General features: G+C 27.6%; 6 protein-coding genes across 7 annotated transcripts; 3 read left to right on the top strand and 3 right to left on the bottom strand.

Annotated features, from left to right (window-relative positions):
• Positions 1-88: 88 nt before the first annotated feature.
• LOC128953646 (hamartin-like) lies at positions 89-1,458 on the top strand. The gene is made up of 4 exons (XM_054299153.1): positions 89-795; positions 859-1,016; positions 1,076-1,190; positions 1,259-1,458. The coding sequence occupies exons 1-4, from the start codon at positions 228-230 to the stop codon at positions 1,378-1,380; spliced, it is 963 nt and encodes a 320-aa protein (XP_054155128.1). The 5' UTR covers positions 89-227; the 3' UTR covers positions 1,381-1,458.
• A 1,093-nt stretch (positions 1,459-2,551) lies between these two features.
• On the top strand, positions 2,552-4,723 carry LOC128953715 (lysine--tRNA ligase-like). The gene is made up of 2 exons (XM_054299235.1): positions 2,552-2,769; positions 2,853-4,723. The coding sequence occupies exons 1-2, from the start codon at positions 2,706-2,708 to the stop codon at positions 4,628-4,630; spliced, it is 1,842 nt and encodes a 613-aa protein (XP_054155210.1). The 5' UTR covers positions 2,552-2,705; the 3' UTR covers positions 4,631-4,723.
• Positions 4,724-4,793: 70 nt separating this feature from the next.
• Positions 4,794-5,560, bottom strand: LOC128953716 (mitochondrial import inner membrane translocase subunit Tim10-like). Its single transcript, XM_054299236.1, has 2 exons — positions 5,414-5,560; positions 4,794-5,346 (listed from the first exon to the last, which is right to left on the bottom strand). The coding sequence occupies exon 2, from the start codon at positions 5,160-5,162 to the stop codon at positions 4,851-4,853; it is 312 nt and encodes a 103-aa protein (XP_054155211.1). The 5' UTR covers positions 5,163-5,346; positions 5,414-5,560; the 3' UTR covers positions 4,794-4,850.
• A 1,408-nt stretch (positions 5,561-6,968) lies between these two features.
• LOC128953604 (transmembrane and coiled-coil domain-containing protein 4-like) lies at positions 6,969-9,594 on the bottom strand. 2 transcript variants are annotated; one of them, XM_054299101.1, is made up of 7 exons: positions 9,363-9,594; positions 9,180-9,309; positions 8,912-9,111; positions 8,827-8,841; positions 8,486-8,716; positions 7,532-8,418; positions 6,969-7,454 (listed from the first exon to the last, which is right to left on the bottom strand). In XM_054299101.1, exons 1-7 carry the CDS (start codon positions 9,415-9,417, stop codon positions 7,047-7,049), a joined length of 1,926 nt encoding a protein of 641 aa, XP_054155076.1. In that variant the 5' UTR covers positions 9,418-9,594; the 3' UTR covers positions 6,969-7,046. The 2 variants fall into 2 exon arrangements, with proteins under 2 accessions (XP_054155076.1, XP_054155077.1); XM_054299102.1 differs by lacking the exon at positions 8,827-8,841.
• A 558-nt stretch (positions 9,595-10,152) lies between these two features.
• On the top strand, positions 10,153-11,327 carry LOC128953648 (non-structural maintenance of chromosomes element 3 homolog). The gene is made up of 3 exons (XM_054299155.1): positions 10,153-10,569; positions 10,637-10,901; positions 10,984-11,327. Exons 1-3 carry the CDS (start codon positions 10,303-10,305, stop codon positions 11,259-11,261), a joined length of 810 nt encoding a protein of 269 aa, XP_054155130.1. The 5' UTR covers positions 10,153-10,302; the 3' UTR covers positions 11,262-11,327.
• Positions 11,328-12,648: 1,321 nt separating this feature from the next.
• Positions 12,649-16,556, bottom strand: LOC128953727 (slit homolog 1 protein-like). Its single transcript, XM_054299247.1, has 3 exons — positions 15,675-16,556; positions 15,264-15,426; positions 12,649-14,084 (listed from the first exon to the last, which is right to left on the bottom strand). Exons 1-3 carry the CDS (start codon positions 16,554-16,556, stop codon positions 12,649-12,651), a joined length of 2,481 nt encoding a protein of 826 aa, XP_054155222.1.
• Between the last annotated feature and the right edge of the window lie 6,314 nt (positions 16,557-22,870).

Raw genomic sequence — 22,870 nt, 5'->3', positions numbered from 1 at the left:
AATAAATTTTAATTTTTTATTTGATTAATAAACTATTATTAATAATAATTATATTTAATTGACTTTTGTTGAGACGTAATGTATGAATGAATTGAGTTTTGTTGACATTCAGTGATGTTATGATTGATGTTATGATTGAATGTCTGATTTGACACTAATTTAATGTCCAATTGAATGGTTATATGAGTTGTTACTAATCAATGAACTGATCCAAAGAGTCACAAGTGATGGCAGACATACAGACAGATGATGTCGAACCAAAAGCGGTGAAAGCAATGGTCGACAGGGAGAAGGAAACAGTGACAACTAATGAACGTCTTGTAGCACAAAGGGATCAACTGTTACTTCAGGAGAGAGAAATCGTGACATTAAGACAAGACATGGAGAATATGAGACAAACACTACAGACAATGGAGACGGAGACCACTCATGAAAGGCAACGATTGCGCAAAGAACTGCTATCTTATGTGGAAAAGTGTCGACAATTAGAGGATAATAAGCGAGAACTGGAAGAAAACGTTGCGCTATATAAGGAACAGAACAGAATTCTTCATCTTAAGTATCAGTCATTGGAAGCCAAAAATCTTGAACTCGAAGAAGACCTGAAACGCGCTGACAAACAGAACGACAGCATTGAAGTGATCCGAAAGGATAATCAAAATCTCAAGACTCAAGTGTTGATGTTGTCTGAACTCTATCAGGGATTGAAAGACAGGTTCGCTGTCGTCAACAAAAACGCATCAATGGATGAAATGTTTGCCATTGAATCTGAGATCAGAAATAAAGAACTTAAAGGTTAACAACAAGTCTATCACTTGAGTTATCTCTTTATTTATCAATTGTTTGTTTATAAAATAGATTTAAAACTAAAATTAGAGACTACTATACATCAGATGGAAGTCTATAAACTTAAGAGTACTGAGAGTGAGAGCCAAATGTCCAAAAAGGATACCATAATTGCAGAACAAAAGCAAACCATTGAATCTAATAAAATAATTCATAAAAAGCAATTACAGGTCTTTATTATAATAAAATTAAAATACTTTATTTTATTCATTTTTGAATTGTATCTTAGATTGAAAATCAAAGAATCGAGGCTTTAAAGAAAGTGATCCAACAGTTGGAACAACATATCCTTAGTCTTTACGGCCAATTGGGACTCAAAGAGCATGAAGAGAGGCTCAGAGAAAGTAAATATGCAATTGTTATAAAAGTTTTACTATTTTGACTAATTTTATGAATTATTTTTAAAAAATAGAACTTGAAATTAGTGAAGAACTAGCATTGGATCAAACAATTAACTCAATAGATATTAATCAAACAAATAATGGCAGTAATAATGATAACCATTTGTATACGAATGGCAATTATAAACGATAATACAGTATATTATTTATATTTATACAGTTTAACTGTAATTTAGTTTTTGTTTGATTTTAAATGAATTATTTTAAATCTACCGTAATGTCAATATTTAATTTATTTTAAAAGTTTAATTACTTTATAGATAAAAGTGAAACTTACCGTAAGTGTAACTATTATCGTATAATAAAAATGTTGAATATATTGATATAGATTAACATTTAACTGGTTTTTACTTTCAATAAAACAAATGTAAGTGAATTACAGCTATTAATGATTACCGGTATATAGTAAAGTAATTTACGGTAAAAGTTTTTTTTAAATAAATGGTTTAATATATGTTTTATATTATGCTTAAAACAGTTTAAATATGTAAATAAGTTTTTGTAATTTTTCATTTTAAAAGCACTAAAATAAATATTTATAACAAATGCTTCTTAAAAAATATATTATATAAATATTTTGATTATAATTCCCATTTGTTTATACTTTTCTTGTTTCCATACAATAAGTCTGGAAATATTAATTGAAAAATAGATAGCAATTAATCCAATGGTTCCCAAAGACATTCCTGTTGTTTAATTTTCTTACATTAATCTTCTCTAATAATTCTGAATCTGAAGTAAATATTAAACAGATATGACTTTCTGTTAAAACTAAATTAAAACTAAATTAAAACTAAATTAAAACTAAATTAAAACTCAGTTACGATAAGTACTCATTTCAAGACTTTCATAATTACTTAAAGTTTAAATAATTTTTATAATGATTTTATAAATTTAAGAATTATAGCATTTTCATAACAATATCCAATACTTACTGAATATAATACATGTCTAACAGTTATAATACAGTATAAAGTTATGTACTGTACAGTAGATACAGTGCTGTAAATTATAATGATTGCCACAAATTGATGTCAATATATGCAATGATTGCCACAAATTGTGGTCAATATATGCAATGATTGCCACAAATTGTGGTCAATATATGCAATGATTGCCACAAATTGTGGTCAATATATGTAATGATTGCCACAAATTGTGGTCAATATATGCAATGATTGCCACAAATTGTGGTCAATATATGTAATGATTGCCAGATTGGATCAAAAGTAGAGAAAATTAATTTCTAAATAAAAATTTGATAACAAATTTATGACTAGTTTTAAATAACACATTGAATGCCATCTATTGATTGACTAAAATTGGTGTACAATTGAGGACATGTTGTCAATGATGTTAAACGTGGATTCAATTGCATCACATAATAGTTTGTTTGATTGATTGATCAAAACATACGGTATTAACACAACTCTATTGATATAACTTTGTGTTAATTATATGTTGAGTCCATTATTACCACAACTTTTACGACTGACTCGTCTGTCAAAGCATTTACTCAAAGGTTTGACTAATTGTTTGTAAAGATTTGTACACAAAGTAGTCGTTTAAACGGATATTCAATTGACAATTGACCACAAATTGCAGCTAATCTTCAAAATAAAGCCATTTTAAGGACAATGAGTGAAACAAATGACCAAAAGATAAGCAAAAATGAGTTAAAGAGGAGAATGAAAGAGCAGAAGAAACTGCAAGAAAAACAACAAAAAGAAGAAATGAAGAAACAGATGACCAATGAATCGATGGATAATACCGGCAAGACTTTGGCAAAGAAACAAAACGACGAAGAATTAGATGAAAATGAATATTTTGTTATCAGATCCAAAGCAATCAATGAACTGAAGGGATCGGGAGGACAACCATATCCTCATAAGTTCAATGTGACCACCAGTTTAACCAATTTTATTCATAAATATGAACATTTGAAACCCGAAGAGATTATAAAAACAGATGAGTTATCTGTCGCCGGAAGAGTTCACGCAAAACGAGAGTCCGGACAGAGACTTATATTTTATGATTTGAGAGGAGAAGGCGTGAAAATTCAGGTGATGGCAAACGCAAGACAATATGAAAGTGAAGAACTATTTCTTAAAGATAATGATAATATTAAAAGAGGTGACATAATTGGATGTATTGGTTGGCCGGGAAAGACTAAAAAAGGAGAATTAAGTATAATTCCCAAAAAGATTGAACTCCTGACCCCTTGTCTTCATCAGGTGCCTCACTTGCACTTTGGTCTTAAAGACAAAGAGAAACGATTTCGACAAAGATATTTGGATCTTATATTGAATGAAACGGTTCGCCAAAAGTTTCACAGAAGGGCTAAAATCATAAAATATATGAGAGATTTCTTCGACGGCTTAGGTTTCCTTGAAGTGGAGACACCGATGATGAATATGATTGCTGGCGGAGCCACTGCTAAACCTTTTATAACTCATCACAACGACTTGAATATGGATTTATATATGAGAATAGCACCGGAATTATATCTTAAGATGTTAGTCGTCGGAGGCATTGATCGCGTCTATGAAATCGGTCGTCAATTTCGTAACGAAGGCATTGATTTGACTCACAATCCGGAGTTTACGACCTGTGAGTTCTATATGGCTTACGCTGACTATAATGATCTTATGGTAATCGTTGAGACAATGCTATCGGGTCTGGTTCTCCATTTATTTGGTAAATATGAAGTCACATATCATCCCGAAGGTCCTGACGGTCCACCGGTTGTCATCAATTTCATGCCTCCTTTCAAAAGAGTTCAAATGATTCCCGAGTTGGAGCAAAAACTTGACGTCACTTTTCCCGACGCAACACTATTGGACAGTGAAGAGGGAAATAAGTTCCTATCAGATCTTTGTATTAAACATGAAGTCGAATGCCCGCCGCCGCGAACCAGTGCTAGACTTCTGGACAAATTGGTCGGAGATTTTCTCGAAGTTAATTGTATTGATCCGACTTTCATTACGGAACACCCGACTATAATGAGTCCGTTATCTAAATGGCATCGTTCGAAACAAGGACTCACCGAAAGGTTTGAATTGTTTGTTTCGCGTAAAGAAGTGGTTAACGGATATACAGAATTAAACGACCCGTTCATTCAGCGACAACGCTTCGAACAACAGGCGGCGGCCAAAGCTGCCGGCGATGACGAGGCGCACCCTATCGATGAAATCTTTTGTAATGCTCTCGAATATGGATTGCCGCCCACCGGTGGCGTAGGAGTGGGTATCGATCGGTTGGCTATGTTTTTAACTGATTCTAATAACATAAAAGAAGTACTGTTTTTCCCGGCCATGAAACCCGATGAACCGAAAAAGAGTGACCAAACAGATGACAATGAAACGGTAGCTAACGGTTCATAAAATGAATGTTTGTTAGGCTTTAATTCGACTTTAATTATGATTTGATATTTAATAAAATCTTTTTTATATTTATTTTAAACTAAATCCAATCCAAAAGCATTTATATCCAATCGTTTATAAATGAAAGTCAAATCGTTTTTTGAATAAAATATTTTTCAAACCAAATAATACTAACACTAATTGATACTAAATTTAATTATAAAAGTATGAAAACATATGACTAATTGGTGGCCTGTGTTTGGTTGTCCTGTTGTTGCAATTTCTTCATCATATCTTCGTCTTGAAGTGAAAGAGTGGTTAACTTTTTGCCGATCTTCTCATGAATGTCCAAATACTTGGCGACACACCTATCGATGCAAACGGACTCTCCTTTATTGAGTTCAGAGTCCCTATACTTCGGAGGAATACATTTGCGATGACACGCGCGGGTCATCCGGTTATACATATCGGACATCATTTCAATCTCCAAATCGGCCACTAATTGCATTTTGGACGCATCTAACGTAAGGCCAGCTCCCGGCGGACCACTCATTGTCGATGTTTAACAATACAAACAATTTATGAATAAATGCAATTAATTGTCTCTTTTTGATCTTTCTTTGTCTTTTAGTTGTTGTCTAATCTGTTCCCTAATTCTCATAGCATTTAACTTATTATTGTTGACATAATCTTTGGCCGCAAAAAAAGCCGAAACACCGATCGTTGCAAATATAAACCTAAAGACACAACAAATCATTAAACAGTATTACTATTGAAATGATAATCCAAGTGATGATTATTTACCACGAAATGACAACCTTCTGGTGATTACCAAACTTCATATGATTTACAATAAATACAAACAATAACTCTTATGAAATGATAATCATTGGACACAAACACATGTCATCTCTGATGCAACCAAACGCTCATACATTCATTACGTTACACTTTAACGACAGTTGACTGTATTGTAGACATCAAGTGTGCCACCAATTGATCACTTATTTTGTATATTATTCATATTAAATGATTATTTAGTTAACTAAAGTAATTTTTATTTTCAAATTTTTTTATTTTTTTATTAAATAACAATTTTATGAATGCTTACAACTATTATAAATATGACAACTGTTTATTTATAATAATTATAATATAATAATTGTTACTTTAAAAGTTTAAATATACAGTATTTATATTAATCTAATTTTTTATTACAATTTAATAATAATTATAAATTTGAAACACTAAATGACTAAATACTGTATTATAATGATTATATAATTTTATATAATTTCATTAAAATATAAATAGAAAATCATTTTCTAATATTCAATTAAATAAAACAATCATATATTGTTAACGAGAGTAAAATTAACAAAAGTATTAACAATTATTAGGGTAATTAAAAAATATAGTAAATTATTATAAAATTTATATTACCGCTAAATAATATTTTTAACTTTTATAAAAACAATAAATAAATAATAATAAAATTTAAATAAATAACCCATAAGTAGCATAAATACTACTTTTAATAAATTGTAAAATTCATTGTTAATTCGTCCTCAATTATTAGTCTTTAAATTATAAACAATATATCATATGATACATGCAGTATATTAAATGTAAATAAATAAATAATTATAATTTAACAATTAATAAAATAATAATAAAATAATAATCACTCAAATACTGTTATGTATAAAGAGTGCCACATTTCAATTGAATTGTTATTAAACAGTATTACCGTATATTTAAAAAAAATGATTTTTAAGAACAGAATTTAAATATATAATGAAAATATTATATAAATTTTCAATAAATAATTAATCAATAATTGAATCTACTTTTATACTTCAAAAAATTAATGTAACATTTTCTAGATAAATGTTACACACTTTTTGCTAAATTTATTTACCGTAATGTTAAATATATCGGTAATATTATATGAGGTCAAAGGGTAATTTTAAATTTATCTATTTTATACTATTTGTATAATTAAATCGGATATCACATAAGGCACTGACTCTTGTATTGGAAAACTTGTATTAATTATTAGTTATAATATTATAAGTTAATTATGAAAAACAAATTAAAATAAACTATAAAATACAATAATAAATGAAAGGCAAACCATTTGATGAATAACTTTCTTTGGATTTTTTCATCGACTTGTATAACATTATATCACATCTACATTAATATTACGAAAAGTTTTTCTGATTATTAATAATTTGCTAAACAATTCATACTTTGATGAAAACTATAGGACTTTTAGATTATTTTAAAGATAATTCATTTAAAATCAATTATCATTTTATAATCTCTAACTAATTTTATACTAATGGTTGGGTTCTAATGATTATTTTGATAAGTTTAGATACATTTAATTATTTTGATTCATTTTACCCAATAATCACAACAATCACAACCATTATTGCGGAACATTAAGAAAATCAGTTGATTTTCTATAGATTGAGTTTTTAATTAACTCAGGGCTTGTAGTGGTCGGTGAACTACAGGTCATACCAATTGAATTACGGCTAACTTTGCTAAGAATACTCTCGAGTGAAGAAGATCTTCGTGATATGTTTGCTGACTGTTTCGATAAAGCATTCAATTGGCAGACGACTAACGGATCGGAATAACGACGACCTAAATTGGAATCGGATTTCGAGGAGACAATCATTGCATCCAATTTTTGAGTCATTTGTGTTATGTCTGAATGAGTTCTTCTCATAAAACACTCGTTTGTCGTCACATTTGGCTCTTCAACGGTACGAACGCCGATCTCTTCCAAGACTTGTTTCATTTTGCGTACGTAATCCATATGTCCCGTCACCTATAAGTATGCAAAATAGCAAAACAATTATTTATAAAAATAAAATACAATAAATTTAAATACTATTTATCACTAACAATATGGCTGAGGTCAACGTTTGTCATTTTTCGGTCGTTCCAATCAATGGCCTGAAGTCCTGCTATTCTTAAAGTTGCCGAAGAAGTTCTGTATAAAAACTTTAAGAGCCAATCTCCTCGACAATAACCATTAATTATTCTTCCGCTAACAATACGTCCAAATGCTTTCCATTGATCACATGACGCTGGAACTGGTGCTCCCAATAACACCACGTCCTCAATGATACCTTCACAACCTTTTCTTTGAGCCATTTCTTGTAAACAATAGTAAACAACTCGAGCGCCTAAACTAAACCCAATTAAAGTAACCGGACGTCTTCCCTGTTGTCTTGCAATCAATATTTCAGCCAAATGTTTGCCTACTTCTGCAGATCTTCTAATGCATACACCCCATGGATTATCAATAGCACCCGACACAGTTACCAATGTTGCTGGCCATGCAATAGCAGCTATAAGTCCACTTAAAATAGTGTATTTTAGAGCTTCCTGTGCAGCCATACTAACGGCAAAACTAAGAAAATAATCCATAGCTCGTCCTAATTCTAGTAAATATGCCGATTCATATCGTATGCAATACTGTTCCCTAGAATTCAATAATGAAAGCCACGGCTCTTTAAATGCTTGGGCACCTTCTTGTGATACCCAACCAGATATTGCAATCGTAAGATGTAATTCTCGACCAGCAGTTAATGTGTCGAAAGCAAATTCTTCAATATCTCCCACTCTTTTTTTCATTTTATAACCCGTAAGCCCAGCACCGGCCACACCAAACAATGAACCGATTACTGCTATTCCAGCTGACGAACCCAATACAGCAGCACCGGCTGTACCTATTATAGCACCAGCACCGGCAGCTACAAATGGTGCGGCCAAACCACCAGTTAATCCTATAACATAATTTATAATTAAGTTATAAAATAGTAGTAAATTAATATATCAAATTATTAAACATACCAATGATAGCACCGCCACCAACACTGGCCAAACCAATCATAACATATCTCTTAATTTTTTTATTTCGTTCCCTTTTTCGCTTTATTTTAATTTCTTCATCATTTTGTTGAGGAATGTATTCGGAAAGCATTTCAATGACTGATTCTTCGTAGAGTTCGACAATAGGTATGGGAACTCCTAATAGTTGAGAGATATGCAAAATCAAAACCCGAAGTCGTGCGTCATATACGCCTAATTAAAATAATTATTTTGTAAATATATTAAAAGCAAATTTATTTAATATACTAATAAATACTAATAATATTTAATAATATCAATATATTTGTAAACAAATCTAATACCTCTTTTAATCCATCCTTTATTGAAGCATTAAATTAACAAAATATTTCAAACATTTTATTTTGAAAAAATAAAAACTATAAATACCTTCTTTGACGGCAAACATAACCAACTCTTCAACGACTCGGACACAGGAAGACTTGAAATTAGACTCTTCTTTGATGAGCGCAATGAAAGCACTGACATCTCCTCCTTCTCCATCCATCAGAGCTTTCATCGCATTTTGAACTTGTGATGGAAGTGCTAAATGTCTTATCAATTCAGACATAGTTGTCTCACAAAATGATCTGTTTGTAGACCAATAAAATCATTAATAATTGATATAAAATAAATAATAAAAGATTGTGTGACCAACCGATCCCATTGATAGGGAAACAAGTGATGGAAAGACATGGCACAGACACCACATATTGAATATATGGCCGCTTCGGACACACATTCATTCAATGGTAGACTGTCTGTCGTCGATGATAATGACGTGTAACCTATTATAACAACAATTTAGTCATTAACTCTGTGACCAAATACAGTGACAAACCCAATGATGAGGCCGACGATGCCGTCATTTGATCGTCAATTTCATTTGTGGCCATTAATTATTGGGACCAAAGTTGTGATAATAAACAAAGTAATCAAAACTTAATTGGCTATCATTTGAATCAAAAGTAATGAAATTATAAAATGTGAATATATTTCAACTATAAATTGCAAACATTTTTATTATAAATGACTACAAAAGTTATATATATTTAACAAATCAAACATTAATTTTATGGCAAAACATAAACAAAAAACAATTCAAACAAAATATAAAAACAATTATTAAACAAAACATTTATTTGATTGCATTGAATGTAAACTCAATAATAATAATAATAATAATACAAAATAGTAAATGTATTAATACTATTAATACTGTATATATCATATTAGAGTATAAAAATAATATCACTTACAGTCTCACACTTAACCCAAACCGCTTCAACTATTTCTATAGAATCTAATGTTTTATAAACAAAAAATAATCAAATTATTTAATACTATTAAGTTTATTAATTAGTTAAATAATAAAAATAATTCATTAATTTTATTTTTATAAAATTTAATTAAAAAATAAATAATTAAATTAATTTTAGCTAAAATATTCAATCAATGGTAAGAATGGGTTATATTATTTGATATTCACATCTATTTTATCAAATAAATGACGCAATTATTGAATATTATATTAAATTTGTTAATAAATATTGTTTAGTAAACAACGTAACCATTTATTAAGCAGTTTATAGACATAAAGTCAATAATTGATTGATATTATAGTAAGCGTAACATAATATGTGAGCGATTCATGAAGTGATGAATTGGCGGTCAATCCAGTGATTGATTGATTGAATCAATTGTTTAGTATTTTTCATATCATTTAATAACCAATTGATTACTAAATTACAGACCAATTGGTGACAAACTATCGCTCAGACATGTCTTCGAGTGTCAGATCCACTAAAAGTTCACGAAATACAGCCATCTTTACGTACGACTCGACACAAAGTCAAACGACAGACCATCGGACCAGACATGAGACCAATGATGAAGACATGGATCGATTGGTCAGCGATTGTGTTAAATATATGCTTATTATGGACAACAAGAAGACTGCCATCAAAAGATCGGATATCGTTAAAGCCATTGTTCGCAAAGGACAGACAGAGCCTAAAGGACAGGCATTTAAAGGATTGATTGACAAAGTATGTGATTATTGGCTAAAGATATGATTTGTTTAGTGATTAATCAATTGATTGGATCTGACAATAGGTTCGCTTACGTTTAGATCAAGTATTTGGTATACAATTAGTTGATTGTCCCGACAAAACAAATGAATACATTTTGGTCAACAAAATGAATAACAAAGAGATTGAATGTAGAAGTGATGTCCAAATGTACAGAACAAGTGTTTTGTCATTAGTATTGTCTGTGATCTTCATGAATGGCCAGTCGTGTGCCGAACACATAATGTGGAACTTTTTGGCCAAACTTGGCTTTGATGTCAATTCAAAGTCTCAGTTACTGTCAATCAATGGTTAGATTTAATAATAATTATTGTTTTATTTAAGTCGTATACAGTTTTATATTATAGATATTATAATGTTTATTAAAAACAGATGAACCGTCAAATAATGTGACAATAAAGAAGATGATGACAGAGCAATGGGTGCGTCAATTGTATTTAAAGTACGATCGCATGGATGGAAGTGATCCGATCACTCATGAGTTTCGGTGGGGAGTCAGAGCTGAACATGAGTTTAAAGAGATAGATATTCTTCAGTTTGTTTGCAATATCTATAACGATAGCTCAAAACCAGAAGATTGGAGATCACAGTATGATAAGTGTCAACAACACAATGATTTAGATAATGAGATACATATTATCACTGATTAACTATATATTAACATTATTACAGTTGGGTATTGACATCAATATTGAATACAAGTAAGGAATATCACTTACCATATACTGTATGTTATATACAATAAAATATATAAAAACTGTATTTAATTCAAAATTTGACTTTCATTCAAATTATAATTACAATAATACAAAGCTAATTATTTATTTATTTTTTTTGCTAATGCTATTGCGTAACACTTAAAAAATGCATTTATTAATTAATATCAACATAAGTTTGTAAATATGATTTTATTATAAATGTTATAAAAATGCATGAAAGTTTATATGCTTTTTTATTTAAAAAAGTTTCTTGGATATAATTATAATTATTAAATAATTTATATTATATTTTAAATAACAAAAATCTAATAAAAGTGATAAATGAAAGATTGGATAAAATGCCATTACTTTACCACAAGTGTCGAGACTTTTATTGTTGAAAATTATTTTATTTTTGTTGTTGTTTACTATAGAAATCTCACTTCATTTTTCAAATATATTATAATTTTTATAGTTTTTATTGAGTAGTTTAATGAATAGTGAAAATAATTAAAGATTTGTTGCAAAAGTGGGCACACCTTCCTATTTCATACATATCGTGCTTTCAATGATTTTAATAAATTTATTAAATGCAAAGACTGGCACTTCTGGACACCAAAAACTGAAAGTTAATGAAACTATTTTTTAATGATTGATAGGTTTTCCAACATTTAAACATTTGTCAAATATTTTACAGAAGTTTTTTATATTATACGATAAAATGTGTTTATAAATGATGCGAAAATTATTTTTATTTGAAATAAATTTCAATTTTCAATATGAAGAATATAACAAAAAAATTGATGAATAATGCCATTTAAGAAACATATCCTTTTGGGTAAAATCGTGAATTTTTGCTCATAAAAGTGCTCACAAACACACACACACACATACACATACACATACACATACACACATATATATATATATATATATATATATATATATATAACACATACACATACATACAGGCTGTCAATCGTTTATTTAAGAGACTTATAAACAATCTTATATGAGAAGAGGTTCAACAAGTTTTCTATTTATTTATTCATTTAATTTTATTGAAAAATGAAATTTATATTACATTTATAATATATATAAATATCTAAAATATATATTTTCTTTTTATTATAAATATTCATAAATAATTTTAAAAACAAATTGAGAACCAAAACCATTATTTCTGATAATAGTTATTAAAGTTATTTTAAAGTTCACATATTTATATATTACTAAAAAATTATTATATATTAAAATATAATTTATATATATTTTTGGCACAGAATCTAAAGTTCGCTAAACAAATGTCATGTGAAATGTTAAATATAAAAGTAATTAATTATTTAAGATATTTGTTTCTACCATTGGTTGAGATGACATAGTTTTGATCGACATATATGTCGAGTGCATTGTCTTTCCAATTGTTAGCAATTCTTGGATGTGAACCATAATTCCAGTGACAATCGGACTCGTATTCGGTTAAAGAGTGCAATGAGTTGGTAGAGATCAGTCGGTTTTGATTAGTTTTCTTTCGTTGCTTTTTATGACTATTAGTGTGTGTGTGCTGTCGGGACAGTGCGGACAGGCTTTGGTGAGATTTTGTAAGCTCTGTATTATCGCCAATACTTTGTGAATGTCTGGCCATTGAATACGATCTGTTTGATTGTCCGTCAGCTATGGACCGATGTTTCATATAGGGGTTAGTTGTCTGATAGCAGTTCGATACATGAGAACGTGTTTCATCTAACCCTAAACTATTTGGAGAGTTAATGGCAGTGCTGTCCATGTGATACATACGAGCTCTGGGTATACTACGAGTGCTATATACAGATACCGTTTCCCACTCGTGCTCTGATTTTGTTAATGGAGTAGTAGTTTTGGTTGATTTATTGCTTCGATGGTAACAACAGCTGAATATAAAGACAGCAAAGATAACAAATATACAAACAGATGCCGAAACTATTATAACTATTTTATCCAAATCACTGATTCGCTGAACATCTCGTCTTAGTTCCCGACACTGACTCAGAGGAATGTTATTTAGTTTATTATACGAGTGATCTTCTAAACTGATAATACAGACAACAATGCATTCATTTGATGGTATCTGTGGTGTCTTATATCTTCGTTGATGAGATGGCATAAGTGGTCCTTTCTTGAAGTCTCGACTGCCAAAGAAACGATAGACCACTTGATAGCCAGCGTTGTTGGACTTAATGGGTTCCCATTCAATGTTAATAGAGTTGTTATGAAAGAAGGCGTCAATAACTTTGATACTATCGCTGCCAAACATTGCACGACTTAATGGCGATTTTTTCACATTTTCTGAACTTCTGGAAAGAGGCGTTAATGTTGTTGTCATCGGTGGTGTTGAATCCATCAATTCATATATGGATCCATTGGAGCCATCATTAGTATGAGTTGAATGAACCTTCAATAAAGAAGACGCCGATAATAAAGAAGATTCGTCAGCACTGTTGTGGTCTGAGCTTTGAGATTGTGGTGCTATAGTAGTGGTGGTAGTAGTAGTTGTTGTAGTAGTAGTTGTCGATATATGGGATGGCATCTGATCCCCTGCTGACTGTTTCTCAACGATTACCTCATTTTCATTGCAAATTAGTTCCGATTGGTTTATATGAAGAAAACTTTTTCGCCTCAAACTATCAGGTTTTGCACAGAACTGTGGGTTTCTCTCACGACTGGTCACCTGTAGGTTGTGATCACCAATCCATTGGGCGATCCATTTCATCCTACAATCGCAGTCAAGATGTTTACCTAAATTTTCAGTAACAAAAGGGCGTCTAAATTAGCATTTATCTCAAATTTTAATGCATTTTAAAAATAATTTAAACCTTTTATATTTCATTCATTTTACAAACACTTCTGTATTTATTTATTTATTTATTAGATTCAGTTATATAACGTAATAATAGGTAAAGCCGTTTACAATACACTATACAAATGCCTGATAAATACATTTAATGTTTTCCTCATTAACTCATTAAAACAATTTAGTAAAAGTTTGCGTTCAGATTATTATCAAATAAAAACATTAATCAAACAAATCTTATTTAACCTCAACTTCTCAAACCATATCAAGTCTTATGTCACGAATGTTTCAAACAAAAGAAAAATTCATTAATTTTTTTATTATATTTTTTCATTTTCTCTCACTCTTTACAAACATATTAAATAAGAGACAATTGCATTAAAAATACGTTAAAAGAGAAAACTAATTAATTGAAAAAACAAACAATAAATTAAATATGAGATACTTTTTATCACATATACAGTAAAAGAGTAATTATGTTAATATTAAATATTATTATTATTATTTTAAATCACGTTTACTGGTCTCTTAACCTTAAGTTTATACAAACCGTTAAGTCTAACGGATAATTGTTTTTTGTTTGTTTGGTTTTCCTATTAAAATAATATTTAATATAATAAGATGTGTCGCCTAAAACTATATATTTAATACAATTTATATATAATTTATATGATATGTGTAATCAATTTTCCTAAAGAATTTCTAAATCTTTATATTATATAAATAAAAATTTATGACAAAACCATTAATTTGTTTTTATATTATTTGTTTGATTAAGTAGTTTATGTAAATCTAAAATACTGTATTTACTGTACTTTATAATAGGTTTTACCGTATATGAGTTATATATCAATAATACTGTATAACTACAGTAACTAAAATACAGTATTTCTCATTTACTTTTGTTAAATAAATTGTAAAATCCTTTGAACTCAACAATTGATTGAGAAAACAGTTGAGTTTAAAAAAAAGTACATAACGTTTGTTTTGACATAACATATAGATTACGGCATTATTTTGATTAATAGATTTACTAACTGTTTTGTATGGCTAAATATAAATTATATTTTATAATATATTCTTTACAGTAAACTAATATGTTTTTAGTATACATAAGCCCTTACCACCAATGCTGAGGCCTCTCAAAGTACTGTTCAAGTGTTGAAAGGCTTGGAAGGGAATGGTATTTAATGGATTGCCGTCCAGAGCTAATAACGTTAATAGAGTATTGTCACGAAACGCCCAAATCGGTATCTCCTGTATGTTATTAAAGCCTAAATCCAATACCTATTGCATGAGATAATATGAATAATCATTACTATTATATAAATGAAAAAAAAGTTTCAACAAATTAGTCGATTTCTAGCTATACTTATAGCTAATGTTAGAGTATTGCTTAACATTAAACAATTTAAATAATATTTATTTTTTGTGTTCAAAAGTTTGAAAAGTTTATGAAAAAGCGATTATGAATGAGTGTATGTATGAGTGTATGTATGAGTGTATGTATGAGTGATTGGAGAGAAAGTACTTACACGAAGTCCTGTTAGCTGTGATATAGCCTGAGAGGGGAAGTCATCCAATAAATTGTTTAATAACGACAACGAACTTAACGAGTCATTAATGCCAACGAAGGCCCGGTCGTGGAGGCGAGCAATTTGGTTGCGCTCGAGATTGATGGCCGTCAATGAATCCATACTTTTAAATACATCACCACTTATGTCATTCAATCGGTTCTGAGCCAAGTCTAAGAAAGCCAAAGACGACAGATTCCGAATAGCCGTCGGAATTGACATCAAATTTGTTGCCTTTAGGTTGAGATTCTTGAGCGTCGACTCCAAACCATTGAAAGCTCCTTCACTTATAGTGATGTTGTTGTCCGACAATTTAATTGTATTCAATTGCATGTTTGCAAATGAATTGTCTTCAATTAAACTCAATTTATTGTTAGACAAGTCAAGGGATTTAAGTGCACGAAGTGATTGAATTTGCAAATGAGGTAATTGTTTGATAAAAGTGTTTTGAATGCTTAATGTTATCAGTTTATCCTCTAATCCACTGAATGCGTCAATTGCTATATTTTCAAGTTTGCTGTTAGATATCTGTAAATTGAGAACATCCAGGTTCTTGAATACACCTCCAGGAATGGTAGTCATTGTCGAGTTGTTTATATACAACATATCAATTGGTATTTTCTGTACTGACAGATGTATGGCAGTCATGAGTTGAGTGAAGTTAACGGGACTGCACTGTATTGACAATCTTTGTACGTTATTATAGCCACAGATGCAATCTGAGTGGAGGTCTATGTGTTGAGCCGATCGAGACCACGGGCACTGACCACTTACATACCCAACCAGTTGTATCACAAACATCAACACACTTACATAAAACATTACTATTACTTTTTCACCCATTATTTTAATTATTATTTAATAATCAATGCATTGCCTGAAAGAAATTAAAAGTAAAAGTATTTTATAAAAGAAATCTCATTCAAGTAATTCATGAATTTAGTAACAAATAAAAGGTTAATTGCATTTATACAATAATTATATTATAATAATAATACTTATTAAAACAAACATTTACTTCATTAAATGCTAATATTAATGTATGATAATTTAATTTGTGTAATAACTTATTTTTCTAATATATAATTATTTATGATTCATAATGTTAATGAATATGTATTTTAAACAAAGTGTTTTTTATCCATCAACTAATTAAGCAAACATTGTATTATATGTTAAATTTTTAAATAATTTCATTAAAATTTTTATTAAATAGTCTAGTAATAAATTTTATAACTATTAAAGCTCACTTAACATTCCCTAAAAGGCTAGCATTTGTCAGTAAATTAAAATATAATGGTTTATGAGATTATCATATTTAATAAATTTATAGTTCACATTACATAAAAACGGCAAAATTATATTAAAATAAAAGATTGCACTGAAATGTTAAGCAAAAAATATAACGTTTGCAGACATTATAGGAAATAACTTCCCTGAGAGTGACTAACTTAATGGTCATTTGATTTATACACTCAAATAATTTTTTATAAAAAAAATAATAATTCTGTATTTATTATATTTCATGTATGAGCTTATTATTAAAGAATTATTATAATAATTTAGATGCATTATTTTAAAAATTAATCAAAAATAATAATAATAATAACTAAAAACTAAGTTATATCTAAATTATATCCCAAAATATTTTACTGATGTTAACATTAGATTAAACCTCAAGAAAAATTTAATGAATGTCATATTAGGTAAAACTCAATTATTTTGTTGAAATTACAGTTTTTATATTAAAAGTAATTTTTGAGACAATATCACAATATATATATAAATATATGAATTTTATTTAAGATTTATACAGGTTTCATACAATTTAAGAGGACTTAATAAAAAAAATAGTTTGACTTTTTAAAATAAAAAATATAGTGATATCACTGTTGATTACAAGAATAACAGTAAAAATGTCAAATGATAGCAGCGATGGTGTGATTGTCATCAGAGGATGTATTTACAGGAAGTTTTACATTATATGATAAGCTCTTTGTCTCACTTTTCAAAATATTATATACAGTAAGTTATTTATAAAAGCATTGAATTGAATTGAATTGAAGTGAATGTGTTTGTAATAGTGACGGCACTAAAAGCCTCTGAACATCCAGTTTAAGACTTTTACCAAATTATAGCCTTAAGTCACACCACTATTGGTAAGCGATTGATGTGATCATAGATCAGGAAGACTACCAACAAATATCTCATCTTATAATAGCATTAATAATAAAAGCAAAGCAATTGTTGTTATGTCAGTGTTTTCATTGTAATCACGATTCACTTTTTACACGAAATTGCTAAACAAATTATAAGCAATTTGTTTATATAAAATCAATTGTATAAACATATTTGCATTGATTAACAATCATTTTAAATATATCTTATTTTCAACTCAAATCATAGATTTAATTAAAGATATCGATATAAAAGAATTTTTGTTTAAATTTGATTTATTCAAAAAATTTAGTTTCAAAACATGCGGGACAACTAAATGGATAAAAAACTATTTTTAAATTACTCTAAAAATACACGTATAGTAAACACTCCAACAAAAATAATTCTTAAAATTGAAATAGTAATTAACTTAATGACAAATTACTTTATATAAAATGAGATTTACATAAATTATACAATTAATATATATTTATAACATTACTTTTCTTTATACATTGAATTACCTATACTATTGATTAATTGTAAAGGAAATTTTTTCATAAAAGTTTAATGAGGAAAATGAAAAAATTTATTTGATTTATCGTATATTAATAATTTAATGAAAACTCATTTTCTTATGTTTATTAATGAACAAAAATATAAATTAATTTAAATAGTACAAACGTAAATAATTTTAATTAATATAATTTATTTACTATATAAAAATTTATATTACTCATCTTAATATAAATATTTGCAAATATAAAAACAAATTTAAAGGTCGACTAAAAAGTTATGGTAATATTGAAAGTTGGGAAATATAAAAAAAAAATTTTCTGATAAAATCAACAATATTTATCATCCAAACAATTGGTATTTTAAAAATAACAAAACATGTGACACATCGATGAACATGAAGTCAATAAAAGGCAATACAATAGATTGAAAAGCTTTTTTCAAAAAGTATTGTATTTATTGTACTTTTCCTGATTTCTATAAAAACTCAATGAATCCCATTGTTATGGCAAACAATACATCAATATTTATTATATAATTAGGAATCTATATTTAAATATAAATTTATCAATTTATGAGAAGTACACTAAAATTGTTTGCTGGCATTCATTGAATTTATAATCCACTAAATTGATGGCAACTTTCTCGTCTCAAATTCATAACATGCAAACTATACTAAAGCCTAGACTTAGAGATAATAACTAAGAAATATGTGATTATTATGTTAATAATATTGTTTCTCATTTGCAGACATTTAGAACATTGATTTACTTAAAAACAATTTCTAAACTATTAGGTATATACTGATATTAAAATTTAAAAAATAAATTGAATGTCAATCATTATGTTTTTATAGGTTGCGTGATTGCACTAATTATTTGGTATAGTCTATATTCTAATAATTTTTAGTTATTTTAAATTAATAACATTTTAATAAAATGCTAACAAATTAACAATTGACGGTATTATATGATATGATAACAATACATTATAAAAGTAATAAATAGCTATAACTTATAATATTGATGTGAAAATTTATAATTTGAGGTGTCTTTTGTAATAATGGTTTAAATGAAAAAAGATATCTATTATAAAAATAACAACAAAAAATAAATCAATGTTTGTTATCACTAAATCATAGCATTCATTAAATGATATTTGAGAGACAAATGGATTTTCACACAATAAACGATATCAACAATAAATCGTTTGTAAGTTTTGCTATTTTTCTCACTAATGATGTTTAAAAGCATTCATTTTTGTTAAATATCTAAATATATAGAAAATTATGAGTAAATAGAGATAAAAGTGAAGTGATATAACTTTGTAACGACTTTTGGCATAAATTTATGCGGATATTAACCCCAAATGCATTATATCATTACTATATTGAATGGATGTCTCTCTCTCTCTCTCTCTCTCTCTTCTCTCACTTTTTATAACACCAAAGATAAGTCAACTATTGCTTTGAACCGATCGTATAATTTCAACACATTTACTGTTTCTTTGAAGAAAAAAACATTACTTTAATTGTCGGGTCGGCTCTATCTTTGCCAATGGTTTCGGGCTTTTATCGTAAAACAACTAAAAGTATTCATAATTTGCATTACTTTGTTTGATGTAAATAGAAAATTGTATTTTTTGCAAAATAAATATAAAGTATAGTATTATTATTAATATATGTAATAATTTCTAATTACTATTTTCACTATAAAAGATAAAATAAAAATTATTATTCAATACAAATCTTAATCGTTTGTGATTTTTATCAAAAATATTTTAATGTTTGCTAATTATTAGTGACAAACACTGACTGAGAGGGCCTTTAAAAATCACGGAGAGAAGCAACAGGTGTTCAATATTTAAACAACCAGTCCTTGAACTATATTATTAAATATTCGTATCTATAGTCATATATTTAGAGCTAAACTTTTGTTGTTAACTATTTGTTTGCAATTTATTGCTAAAGAAATGAAAATTTCTGCGATTGAATAACAATTGTATGCATTGTTCGGCAAAAATATTTAACAATAAAATCTTGTTTTGTCTCTCAATTGACCGCACCTTATCTTTGATGTGATTTTTTTAGTTATGTATAGCACTTGCTTTTAGTTTTTATTTGTATAAGAAGAGAGAGAGAGAGAGAGAGAGAGAGAGAGAGAGAGAGAGAGAGAAAGTATTGGCAATACTGTATTGGAGTGGCTTTACATTCATTCATAATTGCTTTCTATAAATACATATCATAATCATAATTTCAATTTTATTTTTGTACACTATATTTATATATAGCTATTATATAAGTTGATGTTTGATTACATAACAGCATGTTTTGTATTCAAACCAAACGATAATTGTAATCAAACACATTATAAGTAAAGAATTTTCATTAAACAAATATTTATGAGAATTTAAATTTATTTTCAGACAATCATAAAATATAAAAAATAATAAGAAAATTGTTTATATTTATATAATATACAGTAAAAACACATAATATATAATAAAGCGGATCCAACAAAAATATTTAGAAAAATGGTTTATTTCATTTTCACGCATTTATGTAAAGATTTATATATATTAATATATAAAAAATAATTATTTTAAAAATCTGGTTATCTAAAAAATTGCTAAAATAATTAGACTCCGTATCTGATTTAAAAAATATAATAACATTTAAAAATAATTTTTAAAATATATATTAAATACTATTTTTATAACTTATACAATATACTTTTAAATACTTTTTAATCGTTACTAACATATTTATTAATAAAAATTAATAATATTAAATAAAATTAAAATTAATTAACACGTAGATTAAACAACTATAAAATATAAAAATATTTCATATATAAATAATAATTGATATAAATTGAAATAAAATTTTATCTTTTTTGTATTATTAATTTGGTTATATAAAACTAATCTAATGTAAGCTAATGTTTATTTAAATATAAATTAATAATTCATAGATAATGAATATGAAACGATGATTTTAAATATATATCTATATATTTACTACTTTAAGCCAAAATTTGATTAATAAAACAAATATAAAAAGCACAACAAAAAAGCAATAATAAGAAAATAAAAATTTAAGCAAATGCCAAAAAGTGAAATTGATTTACAGTATATATAATACATAAAGTGTATTAAATAATTGAAAATAAGTCTAAATATAACTTGTATTACTAAACGCCTTTAACGATGGCAATGATATAAAAGTTTACTTTCACTATTACTTCTATATCACTGTTTATAAATAGTTTAAAATAAAATAAAAAATATAAAGCATACCATTAAATCACATGCGTCTATATTGTGTTGATTTCATTTACAAACTAAATTAAAATATATATTTAATTTAATAATTATTGATTTTTAAGTCAATTAAACACATAAAACAACAAATTAAATCATGTGAAAAATTATTATCAAAACATATGTATGTTTTATAAAGCATTTGCACAAAAGTCAAAACTATAAGACAGTAAGCATTATAGTTATAAAATAAATCTGTGGTTTAAAAGTTAACTTTTGGTTCACAAGAGATAGTACATCGAAAAAGCATTGAATACAACAATTGATGGGAAGGAAAGCCTGAACGACAACTTCAGGCAATCCAACGATAGGAAGGGTCGATGAAACCTGTTTTAGGGGATATCGGGGCTGTTGTGCACTGGTTTTACTTTTAAAGCAATGTCATGGCATGTCTTATATTATATAACTATAGGTATATACAGTATATAAATAGTTTTTTAAATAACGCGATGACCGTAACTCTCATCGAGTTTTACTATTATATAAAAATTTTATTTACAAATACTCTATATATATATACTGTATATACCGGTATATAAATGATTAAATTTAAACAATTCATCCAAATTTTTGGCAATCTTTATAATTTTGTTATATATAAATCTAAACTTAAATATTATTACTAAATTAATTAAAATATTTGTATTACTATCAGTTATCTTAAATTATATCTAAGTATACATAAAGACATAATGTATAAAGATTATGAACATACTGTACATTTCATGCTTATTATATAAATGTCTATTTTTATAATTAAATTCAATGTCTTTAAAGATGAACTTTTCAGTATAAAACTGATTTTATGATACAAAAAATAATTTATAAAATATAATTGTATAAATGTGAATTTATAATTTTCTTGAATTAATTGCAAATTAATAAATATAACGTATATTTAATATAAAATTAATTAAATGTTTACAAATAAAGTATATTAAAATAATAAAACTATATATTTGTAGTTAAACTCAATAGTTGACACATTTGTTGCGATTATTTATAGCATCTGATGGCTCCTCTCATCCAACACTTCCTTATATATTCAGACAACTTTTAAAACTTTATTATTATTTCAACGATTGCGAGCTTTAAGACCAAAAGATAAACACATTATAATATATTCAAATAGTTGAACCAGATTTTTCCAAAATTAAAATTGT

Source organism: Oppia nitens, unplaced genomic scaffold (assembly GCF_028296485.1).
Source record: "Oppia nitens isolate AA-2021 unplaced genomic scaffold, nextdenovo-longstitch-racon4-pilon3 scaffold23_pilon_pilon_pilon, whole genome shotgun sequence".
Taxonomy (NCBI): Eukaryota; Metazoa; Arthropoda; class Arachnida; order Sarcoptiformes; family Oppiidae; genus Oppia; species Oppia nitens.
Note: the sequence above shows the minus strand (reverse complement) of the source record. Positions and strands in the feature narration are given on the sequence as shown.